Consider the following 21192-nt stretch of genomic DNA (forward strand, 5'->3'; position numbering starts at 1 on the left):
ATGTACTACTTAAAAGCTGGACACCAGATTTAACATCTCTTGAAGTCTTGTAGTTTTTGAGTTAGTGGACCAGTAATCTGAGTTTTGGACTGGAGACATGAATTTACATTTCACTATGGTATCTTGGAAATTTAAATTCATGTTTGAAAACAAAATAGTAATTAAATAAAGTCATATTGATAACAATTATGAAACCCTAGTTTTTCATTAAATGTCTATGCAAATCAATAATGTCTTTTGGGAAGGATAGAATGCTGATCTTACTCTGGTCAATGTTCATCTGTATGCACGGATGTAACTGATTCTCATGGGCAGTTAGGGATGGCTAATAAACGCTGGTGTGGCCAGCAATGTGGACATGCCATGAATAAATTAAAACAAAAAAATTAAAACTCTCTTGCTCCTTCACCCACAACATTCTTGCTCCCTCAGCTGCTTTCAATTGAGAGAACCTTTTTCCTTGCCGGGGTCTTGCTGACCCAGATGGTGGTGTTGGTATTCCCTGCACAGAATCATATTGGTACTACCTGGATTTCTGGTGGCAGAGGCCATTCTAAGTTCATGAAAGTTTAGAGCTGCTTTGAATGTGTTGGTAGTTATTGTGCTGGCAAATGATGCATTAGTTCTGTTTTATGGATTTCTAGTGTGATAGAATTGTTTTCTGCCCATGTGATATGGTGTGTATCAGCTTTAACAATATGGTATATAATCACTTCCAGATCTACTCCCTTGGATTAGTATTTTCCTGTCCTGTACTTGCAGTATTGTTCCGTTCCTATTTTGTGTAATATGTCTGTTCAATTATTCTGCATGCTTTCCTTCCCTCCCATAATCATGTATCTTTCCCATCTCTGTTTCAGATAGTCTGCCCTTTTGTTCTCTTTTAACCTGATTGTGCCCCCCATCTCTCTTAGCATTCTGAATTGTGTTGTCTCTACAGTGGGTTCTCCTCTAGAATGCCCATTCTCGTAAACTGGAGTAGAAGAAAGTGTATTAGTTAAGTGGCTTGTTGATTAGAAAAAAAAACAGAAAATGTAGCACTAGGAGTTTGAGCAAAATATTGTTGGGACTGCTGCTTTTTACGATGTATGCCAATGATTTGGACTATGGTATTAATGGATTTGTGGCTAAATTTGCCGACGATACAAAGACAGGTGGAGGAGCGGATAGTGTTGAGGAAACAGAGAGCCTGCAGAGAGACTTAGATAGTTTAGGGGAATGGGTAAAGATGTGGCAAATGAAATACAATGTTGGAAAGTGTATGGTCATGCACTTTGGTAGAAGAAATAAACGGGTAGACTATTATTTAGATGGGGAGAGAATTCAAAATGCAGAGATGCAAAGGGACTTGGGAGTCCTTGTGCAGGATACCCTAAAGGTTAACCTCCAGGTTGAGTCGGTGGTGAAGAAGGCGAATGCAATGTTGGCATTCATTTCTGGAGGTGTAGAATATAAGAGCAGGGATGTGATGTTGAGGCTCTCATGAGATCACACTTAAGAATATTGTGTGCAGTTTTGGGCTCCTTATTTTAGAAAGGATATACTGACATTGGAGAGGGTTCAGAGAAGATTCACGAGAATATTTCCAGGAATGAAAGGGTTACTGTATGAGGAAAGTTTGGCAGTTTTTGGGCTGTATTTCCTGGAGTTCAGGAGAATGAGGGGGGAATCTCATAGGAACATTCCGAATGTTAAAAGCTCTGAACAGATTAGATATGGCAAAGTCATTTCCCATAGTAGAGGGGAGTCAGGACAAGCAGGCACGAGTTCAGGATTGAAGGACGTCCATTTAGAACAGAAAGCGGAGAAATTACTTTAGTCAGAGGGTGATAAGTCTGTGGAATTTGTTGCCATGAGCAGCTGTGGAGGCCAAGTCATTGGGTGCATTTAAGACAGAGATAGATAGGTTCTTGATTAGCCAGGGCATCAAAGGGTATGGGGAGAAGGCAGGGGAATAGGGATGACTGGAAGAATTGGATCAGCCCATGATTGAATGGCAGAGCAGACTCGATGGGCCAAATGACCTACTTCTGCTCCTATATCTTATGGTCTCTTATGGTCTTATATTAAAGTGGCCTGTGATGTTTAAGAGTAAATCAATTAAGCCATTAAGATGAAAAATAGCAGAAGAATGATGCTAAAGCTGGAGAGAGAGAGTTGATTTAAATTCAAGTAAAGCATTTGGGCTATGTTCAGTAGCAGCATTGACACAAAATGAGAAGCAGAGCCATTTGAACCTTTGTGAAATCTTGCAAATACTTTTTACACAAATAGCTTCTAGTTGGTGTTAGGAGTAGGTTGTGTCAGCTTTGGCAGGAGACATGCAACTACAGACTGGACAGTGCACTTTGAAGGAATTCCCAGGGCAGTTGTTTATTTTAAAGGAAATGGCCTGCATTTAAATAGTCCCACAAAGCTGTTCCAAAGTGCTTTTACAAGTAATGAACTGCAGTTAATGTAGACAGTTTTAGCTGCAAAAATTGGCCAAAAAAACACAAAATCTGTGACAAATAACATTAATTTTTTGATTCTTTGTTGACTGTATGGTTCCTTGTGACACTGCACATGAAAATGAAGAGGTGTGCTGCAGGCAGAGTTGATTGGACCAGGTCACAGAAGTGTAATTCAAGCAGCATTTTAAATTCATAGTTGTCATAAAATATAACTTTAAATGTGCAAACAAATATTTAAAAATTTTTGTTGTTCATTCGTGGATATAGACATTGCTGCAAATGTTGGTGTTAGTTGCCCATCCCTCAACCGAAGAGGAAGGTAAGAGTCAGCAGCTTTGATGGTACTGGAGTTCCATGTGGACAGACTGACTGCAGATGTTCTACCTGAGATATATTGAAAAAAATCATGTAAACTTTTAACATAATGAGTAGTTTCATGGTTACTATTATTATTTCTCATTGCAGAGTCATTTAATTACTTAAATTCCCCACAATTTGCCACAGTTGGATTTAATTTTTAATTCTTGTACAGTAATTAAGTGTTGGTTCAGTAAATGCCATTAGAAAAGTCCATAACGTACAGAACAGTGAAAGAAACTGGGCTGAAAGGGAGGGAGGAGTTTCTCTGACGTAAGGCTTGCAGGCTTAGGCAAAGCAAAATGGAGATGCTGTGCCATGATTGGTGGGAGGTGTGACAGATTTATATAGTATTTCCATTGTAAATAGGACAATTTAGAATGCAAATTTTGAATCAAGTAATGAGGGCATGAACTAAGATCCTAAACTGGAAGTATACATAGATTTATTTTACTGGGGGGATTAAGTATTAAATACACCAGTGTATGGGCATGACTGAAGTGCATTGCAAGTTAATGGTTTACAAACCCGAAGCTTCCTAGTCAAACCTGAATTTGGGCAAGGCTACCCTCTGTTTCTGTTTTATTTGTTTCACATATTGATTCTTTTGCCAAGTTCAGCAGGAAGGATGTAGGTATAGGAGTAGTGATGATTCTAAGCAGTTAGAGCACAGTTTCAGTATACATGCATGACATTGACATCCTCTTTCACACTGATGAGCATCTATGATTAATTTGAACTAGCCTTGGGCTATGGTTAGTAGCAGCAAAATCATATTCTATATGTCTTTCATAGCTATTCTATGCCGTATGCTTTAGCAACAGAGCTGACTGATACAATAACCCCTTCAATTTCATATCTGATTCCCATGCCTGGGAAAATGGCTTGTAGGAACTAGGTCATGCACTAAGCCGAGTGGAGCATATAACCAAATTGAAACGTCAACTGGAATTGCAGGAAAGAACCTGATCATTAGGTGCACGATGCAGTCATGGTCCCACTCCCTGACCCTGTACTGCAGCAGTCATTCAGGCCCTTGTATCTAGAAAAATGATAGTGTCTGCAAAGATATGTATACACTGAGTATATTGTCAAAATCATCTTCCAGCACCCTTCATTACCACAACTATTAAATAAGTATCAGGCTCTGACTTGGCTGGTGGTGACAAAGGCCAGGCCCTCCCTGTCAGAACCTTTGCACGCAATCAGAGCCTCTGTGCCACTGTGTTGTAAAGGCAGCTATATTGGTAATGACATTCCCTTCATCTTCTGGAATGTGTGTTTGCAAAGAAGGTCTGTAAGGAGATAGTGGTCTTTCTGTGTAACATGCAACAGCACTCTACAACCTGAGGACTCTCATACATAGAGTCCTAGAGCACAGAAACAGCCCCTTTGACCAAACTTGTCTATTTTGATATTAGATGCCCATTTAATCTACTCCCATTTCAAAGATTCATTTATTACCAAAGTATACTAATCTGAAATTCTTCAATTCTCTGGGTAGCCATGCAACTAAGAAAGGAGAAAAAAGCAGCATGATCATCAATCCCCAAGTGCCCCCTCCCTGCAAAAAACAAATAAAAATGGATAAGGCACATCGACCCCGAAATCCCTCTTCCCGCACAAAAAAAACAAATAAAACAGATTGGACACTTCGACTTCCAAATTCCTCTTCCCACACAAAAAAATGAACAAAACGGATCAGGCACCTTAACCCCCAAATCATCTCCCCACACAAAAAAAATGAGAAAATCAGACGATAAAACACAGAATGTAAAAACTATAAGGTTGAAAAAGGGAATATATCGGCCAAGTCCACATCCAAAATGCAGAAAAAAACCTGGTCAGCACTCTCCGTGCGCAGCAGTTGGCTCTCCCTTCTTCAGTACTAAGCAACCGAACAAAAGGCAAGCAGCCGGCGCTCACCCTCTGCACTCACTTCAATGCTTCACTCATCCTTGTCGCCTTAATTGGCGAACAATGGAAGCTTTAATCAATGAAATGGAGCCAAACATCAGCTAGCACCCTGTCCTGCAGCCTCCCTGCCGCAAGGTTCACTCACGCTGCCTCTGCTTCCCAGAATCCTCTCGGAGACTGCAGAGTACTGAAGCACCCAAATGATCTCCAAACAGCAAAGCACAGGCTCCAACGGTTCCAGAATCACATTCAAGATGAGAAACAAATGTAAAAGATATAAAAGAAATGGGGAAATAAATGGTTTCATGATCTATCTAAAAGATGTCAATCAAAGGAGCGTGGACGTAGGCGCCATTTTGACCCATTTGCCGTGTTTGAGCCAAAGCCTTCTGAACCTTTCTATGTACGTGCCCAAATGCCTTTTAAAAGTCGTTAATGTACCTGCCTCAACTACTTCCTCTAGCAGTTCTTCCATATACATACCACCCTCAATGTAAGAAAAAAAGTTCATCCAAGTTCCTTCCAAGTCTTTCCCCCACACTTTAAACTTGTGCTGTTTAGTTCTTGCTTCCCCAGCCTGAATAAAAGACTCACTGCATTCACCCTATCTAAGCCCCTTGTGATTTTATAAACTTCCATAAAATCAGTTTTCAGTCTGCTACACTCAAAGGAAAGAAGTCCTATCCTGTCCAACCTCTCCCTATAACTCAGTCTGTTGAGTCCTGGCAGCATCCTTGTAAATAATTTCTGCACTTCTCCAGTTTAATAACACCTTTCCTATGACAATATGAGTGAAACTAAACACAATACTCTCAATGTAGCTTCACCAACAACTTGTGCAACGACAACAGAACTCCAAACTCTATACTCAGTACCCTGACTGATGAAGGCAGAAGTGCCAAAAGCCCCCTTTACCACTCTGCCTATGTGTGACTCCATTTCCAGGAACCATATACTTGAACTTGAAGGTCCCTCTAATCTTCAATACTCCACAAGGCCTACTGTTCACTGTTAAAATCCTAGCTTGATTTAACTCTCTAAAATACGACACTTTGCACCTACCTGAATTAAACTCCATTTGCCATTCCTCAGTCCACTAATTCAGCTGATCAAAATCTCAGTGTTATTTTCGATAACCTTCACTGTCAACGATACCACCTATTTTAATATCTCTTGCAAACTTACTATCCATGCCTTGCATATTATCATGCAAATCATTGACAAAGATGACAAACAGCAGCTGGACCCACCACTCACTAGTCGCTGCCTTCCAGTCTAAAAAACTACCTTCCACTTTCATCTTCCACTTCCTACCATCAAGCCAATGGATCACTGGGGACGTGAGTCACCCCAACCAGAAACTGTTCCAGCTGCTACCATCCAGGGAAACGGTACCGCAGCGTTAAAGCCAGGACCAACAGGCTCTGGGACAGCTTCTTCCACCAGGCCATCACGCTGACACAATTGTATTTCTAAGCTATATTGACTATTCTGTTGTATATCGTACTGTACATACTATGTATTACAAATTACTATAATTTGCACATTGCACATTCAGACAGAGACGTTATGTAAAGATTTTTACTCTTATGTATGTAAAGGATGTAAGAAATAAAAGTCAATTCAATTCAATTCAATGTACTTATCCAGTTAGCTCTCCCTGAATTCTATCTGATCTAATTTTCCAGAACATATCTACTACCCTGCTCTGTCAGGTCTTCTTGCACACTTACAAAAAAAAGCTTAATCAAGTTCCTAAGACACAGCCTCCCGTGCACAAAGCTCTGCTGGCTACATCAAAACCTGTCTTTCTAGTTGAATGTATATTCTACTCCTCAGAATTCTGGACAGTAACTTAACTGCCATTGATGTTAGGTTTACTGGTCTCATGCAATCATAGCAAAGGCTGTATTGAGAAAGGGTGTTCTGTAGTTTGGAGTTCAATTCCAGCACCATTCTGTAAGGGGTCTGTATATCCTCCCCATGAAATACGTAGGATTTCCCCGGGTGCTCTGGTTTCCTCTTACAGTGCAAAGAAGTACTGGGTAGGTTCCTTGGTCATTGTATATTGTCCTGTGATTAGGTTAGGGTTAATCGTGGTTGTGGGGTTGCTGGGTTAGTGAGCTCGAAGGGCTGGAAAAGCCTGCTCCACACTGCATCATTAAATAAAGGAAATAAATAATCTGTAGGAAATTTTTTCGCTGGCACACTAAATATTTAATTTATTTCCTAATTATTATCTATGTTTTCTAGGTTCATGCGTATATCATCAGTTACTTAAAGAAGGAGATGCCAGCAATGTTTGGAAAAGATACAAAGAAAAGAGAAATGATAAGCAGACTTCCAGAGATATATATGAACCTCCAGCAGGAACATAATATCTCTGCTGGTGATTTTCCCAATGTAAACAAAATGCAGGTACAGTAACGCAGATGAATATGCCAGTAAGTTTCCTTTTGACAATGGGTGGGTACTATCATTTCTTCAAGAATACATCTGAATGAGTGAAAGAAGAAAGTGGTATTTTTTAATTCTAGGATTAATTTACTTTACTATAAACCAGTCCTGTTGCACAAAAAAGGGAAAATATTCCATGTATTCCTGTGCTACTGAAAAGTCATTATGTGGGTAATTGCCATTCTTTATTCTTTTTCAATGTCCTGTATAAACTGTAGGAGAAGCTTCAACAAGAAACAGTAGGTGTTTAATGTAATTCCCTGAGTGTGACCCCTGATAATCATGTTATTTTTTAACATTTGAGTTATCTGAAGGAAGTGAACTGGAGTTTGATATGAATTTTGGCTTATGTGCATATTGTTACAAGTTACAATACAGAAATGGGTTGTTTCATTCTAGTCTGTGTCTCCACCCAAGCAAATAATTCTAATTTCATTTGCCCATTCCAAAATCCATTGATCTTCCTCCTCCATTTTAACATGTCAGACAAGTGCATACCTGAGTCATGATCTTGATACAGATGAACGGATTAACTCTCAAATGGTTACTGAGTCCCTAGTCTCTTGGTTCTGGTATCCCTGTAAAGTGGTCAGATGAGGTCCCTAGGGACCCTGGCAGCAAGTTGATGCAGTTGAGTTCTACCTTGGGTCTTCAGTTATTGCTTCCACGATGCTTCCTCTAATGTTATCTTGGGCCACACATTTTAAGGAATTTGTGCTGCCTTGGGGATTCCTAAGAACAGTGGTATGGCAAGTGCTCAGACAGGGCAGAAGTGGGGCCATGAGGTAGACAAATCTATTCTACAAGGTGGCTGTAGCTGCAGGATGTTTTGACCTGAACTTTGAACCATAATCAAAATCGTTAACAAACAAAAATCAGAAATGGCCCCAGAAACAATGATGTTGCCAATTGTTTAATTAAATGTTTTATCTTGGTTCCTTTGGCCAGTGAGCATTTAAATATGTTGCAGAATTCACTATGAATGACCATTAGTGCTGCTTCAGTTTTGTGAAACACCCCAACAACCACTGCACCATACAGTATAGGCTGTTCAAATGTTACTGAATAATGCATTCTTTCTCACTGGAATGTGGTCAGGGCTGTTAGCAGACAGATGTCATCAAAGTTCCTAAATCACAAAGAATAATCATTTACAAATGAGAAAATCTGCAGATGCTGGAAATACAAGCAACACACACACACACACACACACAATGCTGGAGGAACTCAGCAGGCCAGGCAGCATCTATGGAAAAGAGTACAGTCAATGTTTTCACGCTGAGACCCTTCATCAAGACTGGAGAAAAAGATGAGGAGTCAGAGTAAGAAAGTGGGGGGAGGGGAGGAAGAACCACAAGGTGATGGGTGAAATAGGGAGGGAGGGAGAGAGAGGTGAAGTAAAGAGCTGGGAAGTTGATTGGTGAAAGAGATACAGAGCTGGAGAAGGGGGAATCTAATAGGAGAGGACAGAAGGCCATGGAAGAAAGAAAAGTGGGAGAAGCACCATGGGAGGTGATAGACAGGTAAGGAGATAAGGTGAGAGAGGGAATGGGGAATGGTGAAGAATAATCATTTTTTTGTTTCAATGTTTAAAATATTCAGATTCTGAAATGGACATGGTGTACACTAAGATGCAAACTGCTTATACTTTGAGCACCCTTCCATTCTCTGTTACTAGGCTTTGCTTGGTTGTGTACATCAGCAGTTGTTATTTTCAGACAGCTGTTTAGTTCCTTATGTGAAGTTCAGGAATTTGAGAAATTTTGGTTAACTTTACCAGCGTTTGAAGTTTGTTTCCAGTTCATCTTTTGTGGATTGGGTCAATTGTGCATATAAAAGAAACATTGTTTGGCAGTCAAATAATCATGAATATTCAATTTGGGTTTCACCAGAACCATTTGCCTCAGGTCTCATCAGAACCTTGTTTCAGAGATGAGGATGACTGTTCTTGATATAGGCAGCACTTGACTAAATGTGGCATCAAGGAACCTTGGTAAAACTAAGATCAATAATCATTAAGGGGAAAACTATCCTATAGTTGGAGTTATACCTCACACCAAAAAAAGATGGTTGCAGTTGTTGGGAGTTAGCTATCCCAGTCCCAGGACATCATTTGAGATGCTCAGTGGTCTCACTGACCTTCATCACTGATCTTCCTACCCAAGAAAATGGGCTGTTCACCGAGGGTTTCATAATGTTCATTTCCATTCATGATTCCTTAGCAATTGAAGCAGCCCATCTCTAAACACAACAAGGTTAGGCAATGTTTAGTCATGAGCTGATAACTGGTATTGGTTTATTATTGCTATATTAATTTATGATTGAGGTACAGTGCAAAGATTTTGTTTTGTCTGCATCCAGGCAGGTCACTCCATACAAAATTACATTAAAGTAGTAAAACGTAAACAGAAGGCAGAATATATTGTTGTAGATAAAGTGCAGTGTGGGAAGAATGGAAATCATGAGTTCATCTTTTAGCAGATGAGAGGTCTGTTAAAGAATCTGATAACAGTGGGAAGTTGTTCCTGAGTCTGGTGGTTCATGCCTTCTGACTTTTGTATATTCTGCCTGATGGGAGAGGAGAGAAGAGAGAAAGACTGTGGTGGGAGAGGTCCTTTATTTTGTAGCAGCAGAGAATGTAGACAGATTCAATGGGGAGGTTGATTTCAATGATGCACTGGACAGTGTTCACAACTATCTGCAATTTCTTGCTGTTTTGGGCAAAGCAAGCTGTGAGGCATCTGGATAGGATACTTTCTATGGTGCATCTGTAAGTCAATGACCAGCTTCTTCATTTTGCTGACATTGAGGGAAAAGTTGTTGTCTTGAAACCATGCAGCAGGACTCTCTAACTCCTTACTGTACTTCACCTTTTTGTTTGAGATCTGGTCCACAACATAGATATCATGTGAAAACTTAAAAAATTGAGGTAGAGCAGAATTTGGCCACAATCATGCAGCCTTGTGGAGCATTGCTGTTGAAGTTATCATGGAGCAGATGTTGTTGCCTGTCTTTAGTGATTGCAAACTCTTGGTTAGGAACTCAAGGATCTAGTTGCAGAGGAGCAATTAATAGCTATGTCGCAAAGTGCAAGATAATATATACAGTTGGAAGAAAAAGTTTGTGAACCCTTTGCAGTTACCTGGTTTTCTGCATTAATTACTTATAAAATGTGGTCTGATCTTCATCTAAGTCACAATGGTAGACAAACAATCTGCTTAAGCTACAAGCTGTAGAACCTCCACCAAACATTACCTGTAGCTGCTGATCAGATTCGCACAATGGCAAGGAAGAATGTTAGACCATTCCTCCATATAAAACTGCTTCAGTTCATTAATATTTCTGGGACATCTAGCATGAACAATCCTCTATGGGTCATGCCGCAGCATCTCAATCGGGTTAAGGTATAGACTTTGGCCATTCCAAAACACAAATTTTCTTCTTTTCAAACCATTCTGTTCTTGATTTACTCTTGTGTTTTGATCATCGTCTTGTTGCATCATCCAACTATTAAGCTTCGGGTGACAGACTGCTACCCTGACATTCTCCTGTAAAATGTCTTAATACAATTTTGAAGTCATTGTTCCCTCAGCAATTGCAAACTGTCCAAACCCTGAGGCAGCAAAGCAGTCCCAAACCATGATACTCCTTCCAACAAGCTTCACAGTTGGGGTGAGGTTCTGGTGTTGGTGTGCAGTGTCCTTTTTCCTCCAAACATAGCAGTGTGCATTCCTGTCAAAAAGTTCAACATTTGTCTCATCTGTCCACAGAACATTGTCCCAGAAGTGTTATGGAACATCCAGATGGTCTTTTGCAAACTTGACGTGCAGCAGCATTTTTTTTTTTTGGAGAGCAGTGGTCTTCTCTGTGGTATCCTTCCATGAACACCATTCTTGTTCAGTTTTTTTTATAGTGGACACATGAACAGAGACTTTAGCAAGTTCTGGAGACATCTGCAGGTCTTTTGCTGTTACCCTTGTCACCTCCTTCAGCATTCATTGATTGGAGCATTTGACTCCAAATAGCTTTTGTAGAAGGCATTACCCCAGAGATTCACATACTTTTTTGAACCTAGACTGTGATTGTTTCAATGGTGTTTCAATATTGACGAGAAGAAGTACAATTGTTTGTGTGTTATTTGTTTAGCCAGATTGTGTTTGTCTATTATGACAGATGAAGATCAGACCACATTTTATACAGAAATTAATGCAGAAAACCAGGCTATTGCAAAGAGTTCACAAACCTTTTCTTGCAACTGTACCTCCAGTAGGAAATATTCTAACCTCACTCTTGACGTTCCACCCACCATCAACATCCCAGGGTCACCGCTAACCAGAAACTCAACTGGACCGGTCACAAAAATACTGTGGCTGCAAGAGTGGGTATAATATTCCTATGGCATGTTACTTGGCATATCAATACCTTTGCATCAGGAGTGAGAGGCATACTCTTCCCCTTGCTTAATGGTATTGTTCCATGGCATAAAAAGGTTGTAGACAGTAGTATGTGCACTGCACCACTATCACACTCTCCCCCCCCACCCCCCGACCACTTCCTGAAGTCAGTGGCCCATAGCCAGCTCTTTTGTTTTGCTGACATTGAGTGGAAGGTTGTTTTCATAACACTGTGTTACTAGGTTCCCTAACTCCTTCCTGTATGCCAGTTCATCATTATTTGAGATGTGGCTTACTATGGTGGTATAATCTTCGAACTGGTAGAATGGAGTTAGAGTAGAAGTTGGCCAATCACTTAAGAAGTACAGGAAGTAGAGCAGGGAGCTGAGCATGCAACCTTGTGGAACACCAGTGTTTAGAATAATCACAGCAGACGTGTTGCTCCCTACCCTTGCTGTTCGTACTCTGTTGGTCAAAATGCGAAGGATCCAGTTGCAGAAGGAGGTGTTGGTTTCCAGGGTCAAGCATTTGTTGATGAGTTTGGAATTATTGAGGGTGGAGCTGTAGTCAAATAATAATCTGACATTGGTGTCCTTACTGTTCATCCTTTCCAGATGCAGATTAAAATCAAGGTGTGTTTTTCCAGCACTGAGGGATACTACAGTGCATGTTGGGAAAACCTGTTGTATGGTTTTATTTCTGGAAAACTAAGCATGAGATCATTGGCAAAGCAGAGCATTTCCTTTCTATATACTTTCACCTGTGTGGCCAAATTCTGCTTTAACCCCATTTACAAGTTTGCAGATAACAACGCCATAGCAGACTGAGTCTTATACAATGATGCGACTGTTTACAGGAAGTTGATAGAGAGTCTAGTGACATGGTTCTAAGATGGCGATCTCTGCCAATGTCAGCAATACATTGATTTTAGGAAGCTGATGGAGTATACACCCCTATATGTATAGTGATGCTGAGATGGAGGTGGTTGAGAGCTTCAAATTTGTAGGTTAAATATCACCAATAATTTGTTCTGGTCTAACCACATTGATGGTACTGCCAAAAAACAGTGTGCCAATACATCATCTTTTTTGTAAGGATAAAGGCATTTGGCATGTCTCCAATGCTTCTTAACAATTTTTACAGATGCACCATAGAAAACATCCTATTTGGGATGCCTCACTGCTTAGTATGTGCCAAGGCTGCAAGAAATTGCAGAAAATTGTAAATACAAACCAGTATTTCCTCCATTGACTGTCTACGCTTTCCATTGCCTTGGTAAAGCAGTCAACATAATCAAGGACCTTCGCACTCCAGTCGTTCTCTCTGCTGGGCAGAAGCTTGAAAGCATGTGCCACCAGACTCAGACAGCTTCTATCCTGTTTTTATCAGACTTCAATGGACCTCTTGTATGCCCATTTGAATTCCTGATTTCCTATTCTACCTCTTGTGGACCTTGCTCTTTATTTGTTTAACTCCACCGTGCTTTCTCTGTAGCTGTTTACACTATATTTTGCATTCTGTTTTCTTTTTACAAAGCTCACTGTATTTGTGTGTGGACTAATCTGCCTGGATGACACTGTGTCTCAGTACAGGTGACAGTAATAAACCAAGCAAATACCAATATTAAAACGTACTGCAAGAGAGATGTGAATTGAAGATTAGAACATTCCGGAGTCAGTTATCGCTTTAAATTCTGAAAGGTGCCCAGCAGGTCTGGAGTTGCAATTTTATGCACTTAAAAGTAACAAAGGAAGTCTTTCCTTGCATTTGAATTTTAGAGTTCTAGCAATTATTAAATACAGATATTTGTGGGCAATTAAGGCAAGAAAGTGGCTTGATGTACCTAGTCCATATCAGTGGGGTTTTTATTTTTGGTCTCTTTGATCTGACAGGTCTGTGGAATGTTAATTAAGCTTACAATGATCTGCTTTGCATATAGCAAGGAGAATCAATCCCTTTATAGATAGTGAATGAAACTTCAAAATGTGGAAATGTTACCAAATCTTGGCAACATAACCAGTGGAGACAAAAGCCATTTACATCCAGCAATCTTTACATTTAACAAAACTCTACACATGGAAAGTACATGCTGTCACCTAGGGTTTAAATCGTGGCAGTTTTTTCCTTTTTGAAGTGATGGTCATCACGTACTGACGATGTTGACACTTCAAGCTGTTATCTTGTAGCTGCTTCCTTCATTGTGGAAGTTGTCTAGTAATAGACACAATTCCACAGAGTTGAACATTTCAACCTCCTGCTTTTATCCAGGGTCATTAGACTGGGAATTAATTTTACTGTCTTGAGTGAAAGCATTGTGTAGCATAATGCACTTCATTCCTACTTGTACAGGAATGCATATTCCCAAAAGCGGAACAATTTTTTCTCTTCAATATTGTACTGTAGTTCGCAGCTCATGTGTTGTAATAAAGTTAGGAGAACAAAGAAGCTGCAGCATGCTGTTTGGAATTTAAAGTCTGTGCACTGCATTGTAATTGTTTGAAAAGTTTGGAAATAATTCATGCTGCAGTCTCTAGTGTAAACACATTGTAGCAAAGAATAGGAGAATATAATGGCAGTGTTTTGTCAGTGATTAAAAGGTCAAATAATGACGCATTTTCTTGGCTGTTTAAGTTCCTTTGCACAATGTCATAGATTGTTAGCTGAATGTTTCATGTTAAAAGCAGTCATTGATTGTTATGGTTCAGTAATGCTGTAGACTTTCTGATCTGGAAAATAAATTAGGATGGCCATTAACAAAATTGGATGAATATTCTTGAAATTAAATCCTACTTTATGGGAAAATAAATAAAACTTATATTATTTGGAAAATGGAAAGTCTGAGAAGTTCTATCCTATTAGTGTTTCACCCCAACAAACCTCTCTCATTGTATATCTCTCCATAGATGCCTTTGTTTCAACTTGTTTCTTTCTTCTGTGTCTAGTAGGTGATTATTGCTTTGACTACTTTGGTCTGCACTCTATTATAGAAATTTCCTTTTACTCCCTACCCTTTTCCCTCTCCGCAGCTTAACAGACTTATTTTCTCACTTTTTCAGTTCTGTGGAAGGATCCTTGACCATAAACTTCCAGCTCTGCTCCTTTCCCTACTTTTGCTGCTTGGTCATTCCAGCATTTTTGCTTTCTGTCTCTGCCATTATTTGGCCACCAGTGAATGTAGCTGGAGATGTGGATGGAATACATAAGGGTGCAAAGAGTTCCGATGCAGAAATACGTTGTCCCTGAGCACTGCAGTTCATGAGTAATGGTGTATTTCTTACAGTCCTTTTCATCTAACTACATCACTGATAGCATCTTTTCCTTGTCTGGCACTTGGGTGGATTTAAGAGCAAGTTAGCTGTGCTAGCACCAGTTAGAACAAACTTTCTTATGCAAGATTGTCAGAAGAATCCAGTAGAAAATGCTCAATAACTTTGGAGTCAAATTCTGCCTTTTAGTTTTTGGTTTGATCGGAGGATGAAAGGATGGCTTTCAGATCTGTTGAATTTTTACTTCTATATAACTTGTATTTTGTTTGTGTTGACAGGAAATGTTGCAGTTATATGACTTCAGCAAATTTCATAGTCTAAAACCCAAACTGCTGGAGGCAGTAGATGAAATGTTAGCCAATCACATTGCCCAACTGATGAACTTGATCCGGCGTGAAGAAGCAAGCCAGCCAGCACAGGAAGTGACAGGTGGTGCGTTTGATGGCAATGTTAATGGACCCTTTAATGAAGGCTATGGTGAAGGAGCTGAAGCAGGAATAGATGAGAGTGAGTGGATTGTGGCAAGGGAGAAGTCAAAATATGATGAAATTTTCTACACACTTTCTCCAATTAATGGCAAAATCAATGGGAACAATGCAAAGAAAGAAATGGTCAAGTCTAAATTGCCAAACACTGTCTTGGGGAAGATCTGGAAATTAGCTGACTACGATCATGATGGAATGCTGGATGATGAGGAATTTGCTCTGGCCTGTCACCTGATTAGCATTAAACTTGAAGGTTATGACTTGCCTGGTGAATTACCAGAGCACCTCATACCTCCATCCCAAAGAAAGAATTGAGTTTATTTAGCAGTTAGGATGGAGTCTAATTGGTGATGGGATGGGAGAAAGAGCTGATTTTTAAATTCAAGGGTATGATGGAAAGATGTGCAGGTTCTGCTTTAAAATAAAAGCCAAAGTACTATATGTTCTAAAGCTAAGCTAGGCATTTAAACTTTTATGTTAAATTGTGTGCTTTTAACAGTGGTAAAAATACTGGTGTTCCTCATTGCAGTTTCTAAAACTTACATGCCCCCAGAGTGCACATTGTGTTAAATTAATTCAATGTTTTCTATAATTTGTTTCTACAATCTCCTGACTGATTTCAGTTGTGCAGAGATATTTCTTTTTTTTAATTATCTAAGTCTATTTAATATTTCAGCACTTGTCATCTCCCTGTTATCTGGATTGCTGGGAAATCTGACAAGTTTGATGTGTTTTTAGTGCTTTCAAGACAGGAAACTTCATGCTCCTGAGAGGGCTGCCAATATGCAGTACCCCATTGGGCCAGGGTTTGTTACAGGCTTCATCTTCTACTTCAAATAATTTTATGACTGCTAACTGTATATAAGTAAAACATCTTAAAAGAGCCTTGCACTGTAAATTGGAAACTCAAGATAGCTCTTTGGCATGTACTGTTTGGATTTGACGTATGCATTAACTGGTTAATCCATTCTATTAGTGTTGTCAAAGTAGAGTTTATATGTAGGCTACTTTTACCAAATCATTTAAAACTTCCTGGGGGAAAGATTGCAGTGGGCAAAATTTAGAAATTGGTTCTTGCCTTCAAATATTTTTACTAATTGGAAAAAAGGCAATAACTGTGAAAGAGGAAGTTTCGTGTGCTGCTCTGGCCATGACACTGAGTAGCAACATATTTACAAGGAGGCAAAGGGTCAAATCCCAGAATCTGTACCAGTGCAATAACAGTATGAATCATGTGATGGAGAATGAAGTATTTACGTTCTACTGAAAACTTTGAAAAAAAAATACAGCTATATTTGACAACGTAGGCTATACATGTCAAAAAGATGTGCTCCAATGCCTCATCACAAATGACTGATCTGCTGAAAGCAGATGCTGTTCCTCATTTTTAATGTCATTGCACTTCACAATGGTTTTGGGGACTGAAAATAATCTGATCTGATGTAAAAGGTGATGTCCCAATAGGGACATGCATGCTCTTGGCAGGAATGGTAAATTTTGAGGTGTATCTATATTCAAAATAATGGCAGAAGATTGCATTTATAGCATGATTAACATGGAACTCTCAAACTAGTTCAAGAAAAGGGTATCATGAAAAATAAATTACACTTCTAAGTTGAACTTGACAGTGTGGATATGAAAAAGTAATGCACATTATACATTGTAACACACAATGTATAAGTAGCTGCAAAGTAGCTTGATCTATGCAATTACACATGCTTTCTTTTTTCATGTTTGGAACGACGGTCTTAAAAATCCAAACTAGCCTGCACTAAATCTTTATTAGCTCTATGGTCAGTGCTTATAGAGGGTAAGGAAAATAGCAAATATTATTAAACTACATTGTGTTTTGAAACATACCAAAATCAATGTATCAACTGAGTGCAGAATATATGCATGCTTGTGCTACTAACATTTCTTTATTACATTATTTTGCTGCACATTTGAATAATGTGCTAAATCAGCAAAATGTAAATTTGTTTCTTGATCATCTGTAATTTCTTAACAGGGTGAACTGCTGAAAACTGTAATTTGAGAGCTGATGAAACCATTTTGGTTAATATACTTTTGCAAGCCTCGTCAAATCCTGAAATTTTAGGAAGAGTTCAATTTCTAAACTCAGCCAGCTTCAGTCCAGTACAGGGAAAATCATGACTTAGGTTAGTTCTATTGAGTGCAGATAATGTGACTGCAAGTTTTCATAGAAGTTTTGTTTCAATTTATGAGATATAGTTGATTTAAGCATATTTCTATTTTCTTAGATGTATTGAATTGTCAGGAGAATATATAAAATATTGAACATGGAAACTGCTGGCTCTACCACTAAATTGTCAGTAAGGATTTAGAAGGTGTTCATTGGAACTTCCTTAGAAATTTTAAGAATTCATACACCTTTCTATCCAAGCATCCTTATAGTAATGAATGGGGGGAAGTCAGATTATAACTAGAAAGGAAGTGTGAGCTGTTGTAAATTATCTCACACAGCTAATGAAAAGTAAAGTATCTATGCTCTCGCAAATAAATATGGCTCCCAAACTTTTTCCTGGATATGTTTCTAGGCATATTGGTAATTTGTGGTAAAGCTGCAATCTGCCTGTTTTCTTCACTAGGAGTGTCTAAATTATAAATGGTATAAATTATAAATATTTCTTGACATTTGTCTGTCTAAATGTTGTAAAAGTTGTCATTTTGTTTTGGATTTTTGACTAGAATTTCACTCTACATTGCAACTGTCTCACCTAGCATTGCTGTTCACGAAAATTGTAATTGCTCTGTGAACTATCCCAGCTGTTCAGAATAATTCAGTTGTTATAAAATTTGTGTATTTCTCTTCCATGGTTGCCAATTATTTTAAACATCTGTTCAAAACAGCAAGCTGTACTAGTTTGGAGCTGAAATTCTAAACCTTTACTGAAATGAGGAAATGCTAAACCATTAATAACTGAGGACATGACAATAACTGTGAGGCAAAGAACAAACTGAGTCAACTGTTGACTGCCACCTGCAGGCCTGTTAATGAAATGTTACCTCCAGAAACATTACTGAAGAGAACTTGACTCGTGCATTTCCAGTTAGAAGAACAGCAGCCATGAATCCAAAAAGTTCAATCTGCATTTATAAACAAATTCTGAGAAATAACAGGGATTTGCATTGGGTTTTCAATATGGTTCCCGTGTGTCAGAAGATAATTGAAATAGAATCTAGTCAGTTCCTGGGGGGAAAAAATGCTGACATTGTTCAAACTATTCTTTTTCTCCACTATCCAAAATGAAGAAATGAATAAGGTTTTTAAATAAACTTTGTTTTTCAGGAGAATACAAATTTAACTGGAAAATATTCTATATTAATGGAATAGATCTGTTTTACAATTAGCCAGCATCTTTAATATTGTGGTTTTCTTTAATTATACAGGATGTTTCATAGTTTTTCTCAGTATAATAACATGAAATAGTGCCTTCTGCAATGTGGATGTTGGTGGTGTGGAGGCTGTAAAGAATGTTTATTGTGAGCTTTCAAATGAAGAATGAGCCTGGGGTGGGTGTTTCTTTGAATTTCCAAGTTCTACTGTCCTTGCTGTCACTGCTATAAAACAAAGCCTCCTCTGTCAGTGTAGTGCTGCAACTTCAGAGTACTTCACTAGAACATTTCGGAGGGAAATTTACTGTAGTTATGATGACTTCAGTGACTCTGATATTAATTTGTAATTTTGAGTCAGATATCAATACAAAATAAATATACTACTGATAATGAGTTAAGTTTTAGGCCTTTATTATCGTAGTAAATAAATTGCATTTTAGGAAGTAAATGAAATTATAATAGGAGGGCTGTAATGAACAGTATACACACATCGAAGCTGCTTTGAAAACTATGTTTTAATTAATAACATTTGCTGCTTCTGTATTTTTATTGCCTGCACAAGGTGATGTTCCTGACAATGCCCCTTACTCTCAGATTTATAGTAATTTAGGTGTCATATCATGGAAGGTAGTCCGTCATTAATATTGCCTGCAAACTCAGAGAATTCTTGAAGATTTACATGATTGGTGATTTCACAACATCCTAGAACATCTGTTTAGATTTTAATTACTTTTGTTTTCAGTTTTATCAAAATCTTAAGAATCCTCTACATCTTCTACCTCAGAAAATGTCTTTTTAGTGTCATGTCAGTTGCCTGAGCCTGCTTTTTATCAGAAGATTTTCAGGCCACTATATTTTATTTAGAAGGAATAACAGCTTGCCTTTCTGCTTGAGATAGTGTAGTTCACCAGAGTAATCCAGTGGTCTAGGTGTGCCCTAAAACTAAGTTTTCTATTTATAGTGATGCGTTCTTCGGATAAGTTTGCACTTGGATAAAATGCGAATAGTTCTATTATCTTTACTACAGTGCTTTATGTTGAAGTTAAACATTTGCCCACAAATCACAGCATTTTAGTTTTATAAATGCTGAAATATGTTGTACCAATCTGTACGGTTATTATAACTGAAAAGAGTTTATATTTACTTCCCATGTTTTAATCACATTTTATGATATATTCAAAAATACAAATCCAGCAATTAAATGCACTTCACTGCTGCCAAATTCCATCTCCCACTGACTGCAAGCTTAGTAGAGTCTGTCTCACTCCTACAGCTGCATACTTTCCTACAGCAACACATGAATGATGCAATGAACACTAGATTGCTTCTGATGGGCATTCTTTATCTTATGGTCATTAATCTAAATAAGTTGCCCAAGTGAAAAGTTGTGTTAGCATAAATGTTGCTAAAGCATTATTGTTGCTGAGGGTTTGAAGTAAATGATGCTGTTCCTCTCATAGTGAATATGTCAAATCTTCCAATCTTCAGAGAAAGATCTTCTTGCAGCAGGCAGTTGGGAAGCAAAACTCAAAAATAGATTGAGTAGGTGCAAAGAGTAAGTATCTCACACATGGAAAATCAAAATGTCATCAACTTGATTTGAAGGGTGAATATAATTTTTCATTGTACCACAGAGGCAGTTTGATTTTGATGCATATGGGTGATTTTGATTACCTGCTTATACTGTTCCTCAACCCTGAAGCCACTGTTCTGTGGATATTATTGGTTAACACCTTCCATATTGCACCGTTCATTTATGAAGTAAGCTCAAGTCTGGCACATTGAAGTGAGAACACACTTCAAAGTATTCCCCAAGATTATTATGATGTAATCATTTTACTTGCCATCCTTAAAGTAAAAAAGAAATGGATTTTCTGGGAATAAAACTGAATATTAGGTTGCGCATAAGATTGATGATTCTGTATATTTTAAAATCTATTTCTGCTGTAGACACTGTAATCTATAAATTCTAATCCTGAGTTTAGCACATCTATTTTTTTAATCATATCTAATGAAGATGAGAGATTTTATAATTTTAATTGTTACATTTATATCTTCAGTGTGAAATTGCATTAAAAGATTCTCTATAAATAAAATTTTAGTTGCTCATAATGGACTTTTTTGTCTTTATTATGTCTTCTTGTATGCCTCCTATGTTCATTTCATGATGTGACCAGGGAGCTTGTACTGTGCAGAAGAGTTTTACACTCTGTCCCTGTTGCAATTGACTGTTCATTTGTACACACCCAGTTCTTCATTTCATTTGGGGTTGTAACTGGATCATCTGTCACATCACAGTCATCAGTATCTTAAGGTCATAAGGTATGAGAAAGGAGCAAATTTAAGCCATTCATCCTATGGAGTTTGCGCTGTCATTCAATTGTAGCTGATTTATTTTTCAACTCCAATTTTCCTTTCTTCTGCCTGTAACCCCTAGCCTCCTTACCAATCAAGAACATTTCACCCTCTGCCTTAAATACACCTAATGACTTGGCTTTAACTGTCC

At 38.4% G+C, this 21192-nt stretch overlaps 1 protein-coding gene across 1 annotated transcript in view; it reads left to right on the forward strand.

Moving 5' to 3' along the window:
* The window catches only part of LOC140200828 (EH domain-containing protein 4-like), an 81167-nt gene extending 60686 nt beyond the window's left edge, over positions 1–20481 (forward strand). The window contains exons 5-6 of the mRNA XM_072264456.1: positions 6981–7145; positions 15123–20481. Of these exons, the coding sequence (XP_072120557.1) occupies positions 6981–7145; positions 15123–15644 (687 nt within the window). The 3' untranslated portion in view covers positions 15645–20481. The remainder of the gene's footprint in view (positions 1–6980; positions 7146–15122) is intronic.
* The last annotated feature ends 711 nt before the right edge of the window (positions 20482–21192 follow it).

The sequence above is a fragment of the Mobula birostris genome, chromosome 1, assembly GCF_030028105.1.
Source record: "Mobula birostris isolate sMobBir1 chromosome 1, sMobBir1.hap1, whole genome shotgun sequence".
Taxonomy (NCBI): domain Eukaryota; kingdom Metazoa; phylum Chordata; class Chondrichthyes; order Myliobatiformes; family Myliobatidae; genus Mobula; species Mobula birostris.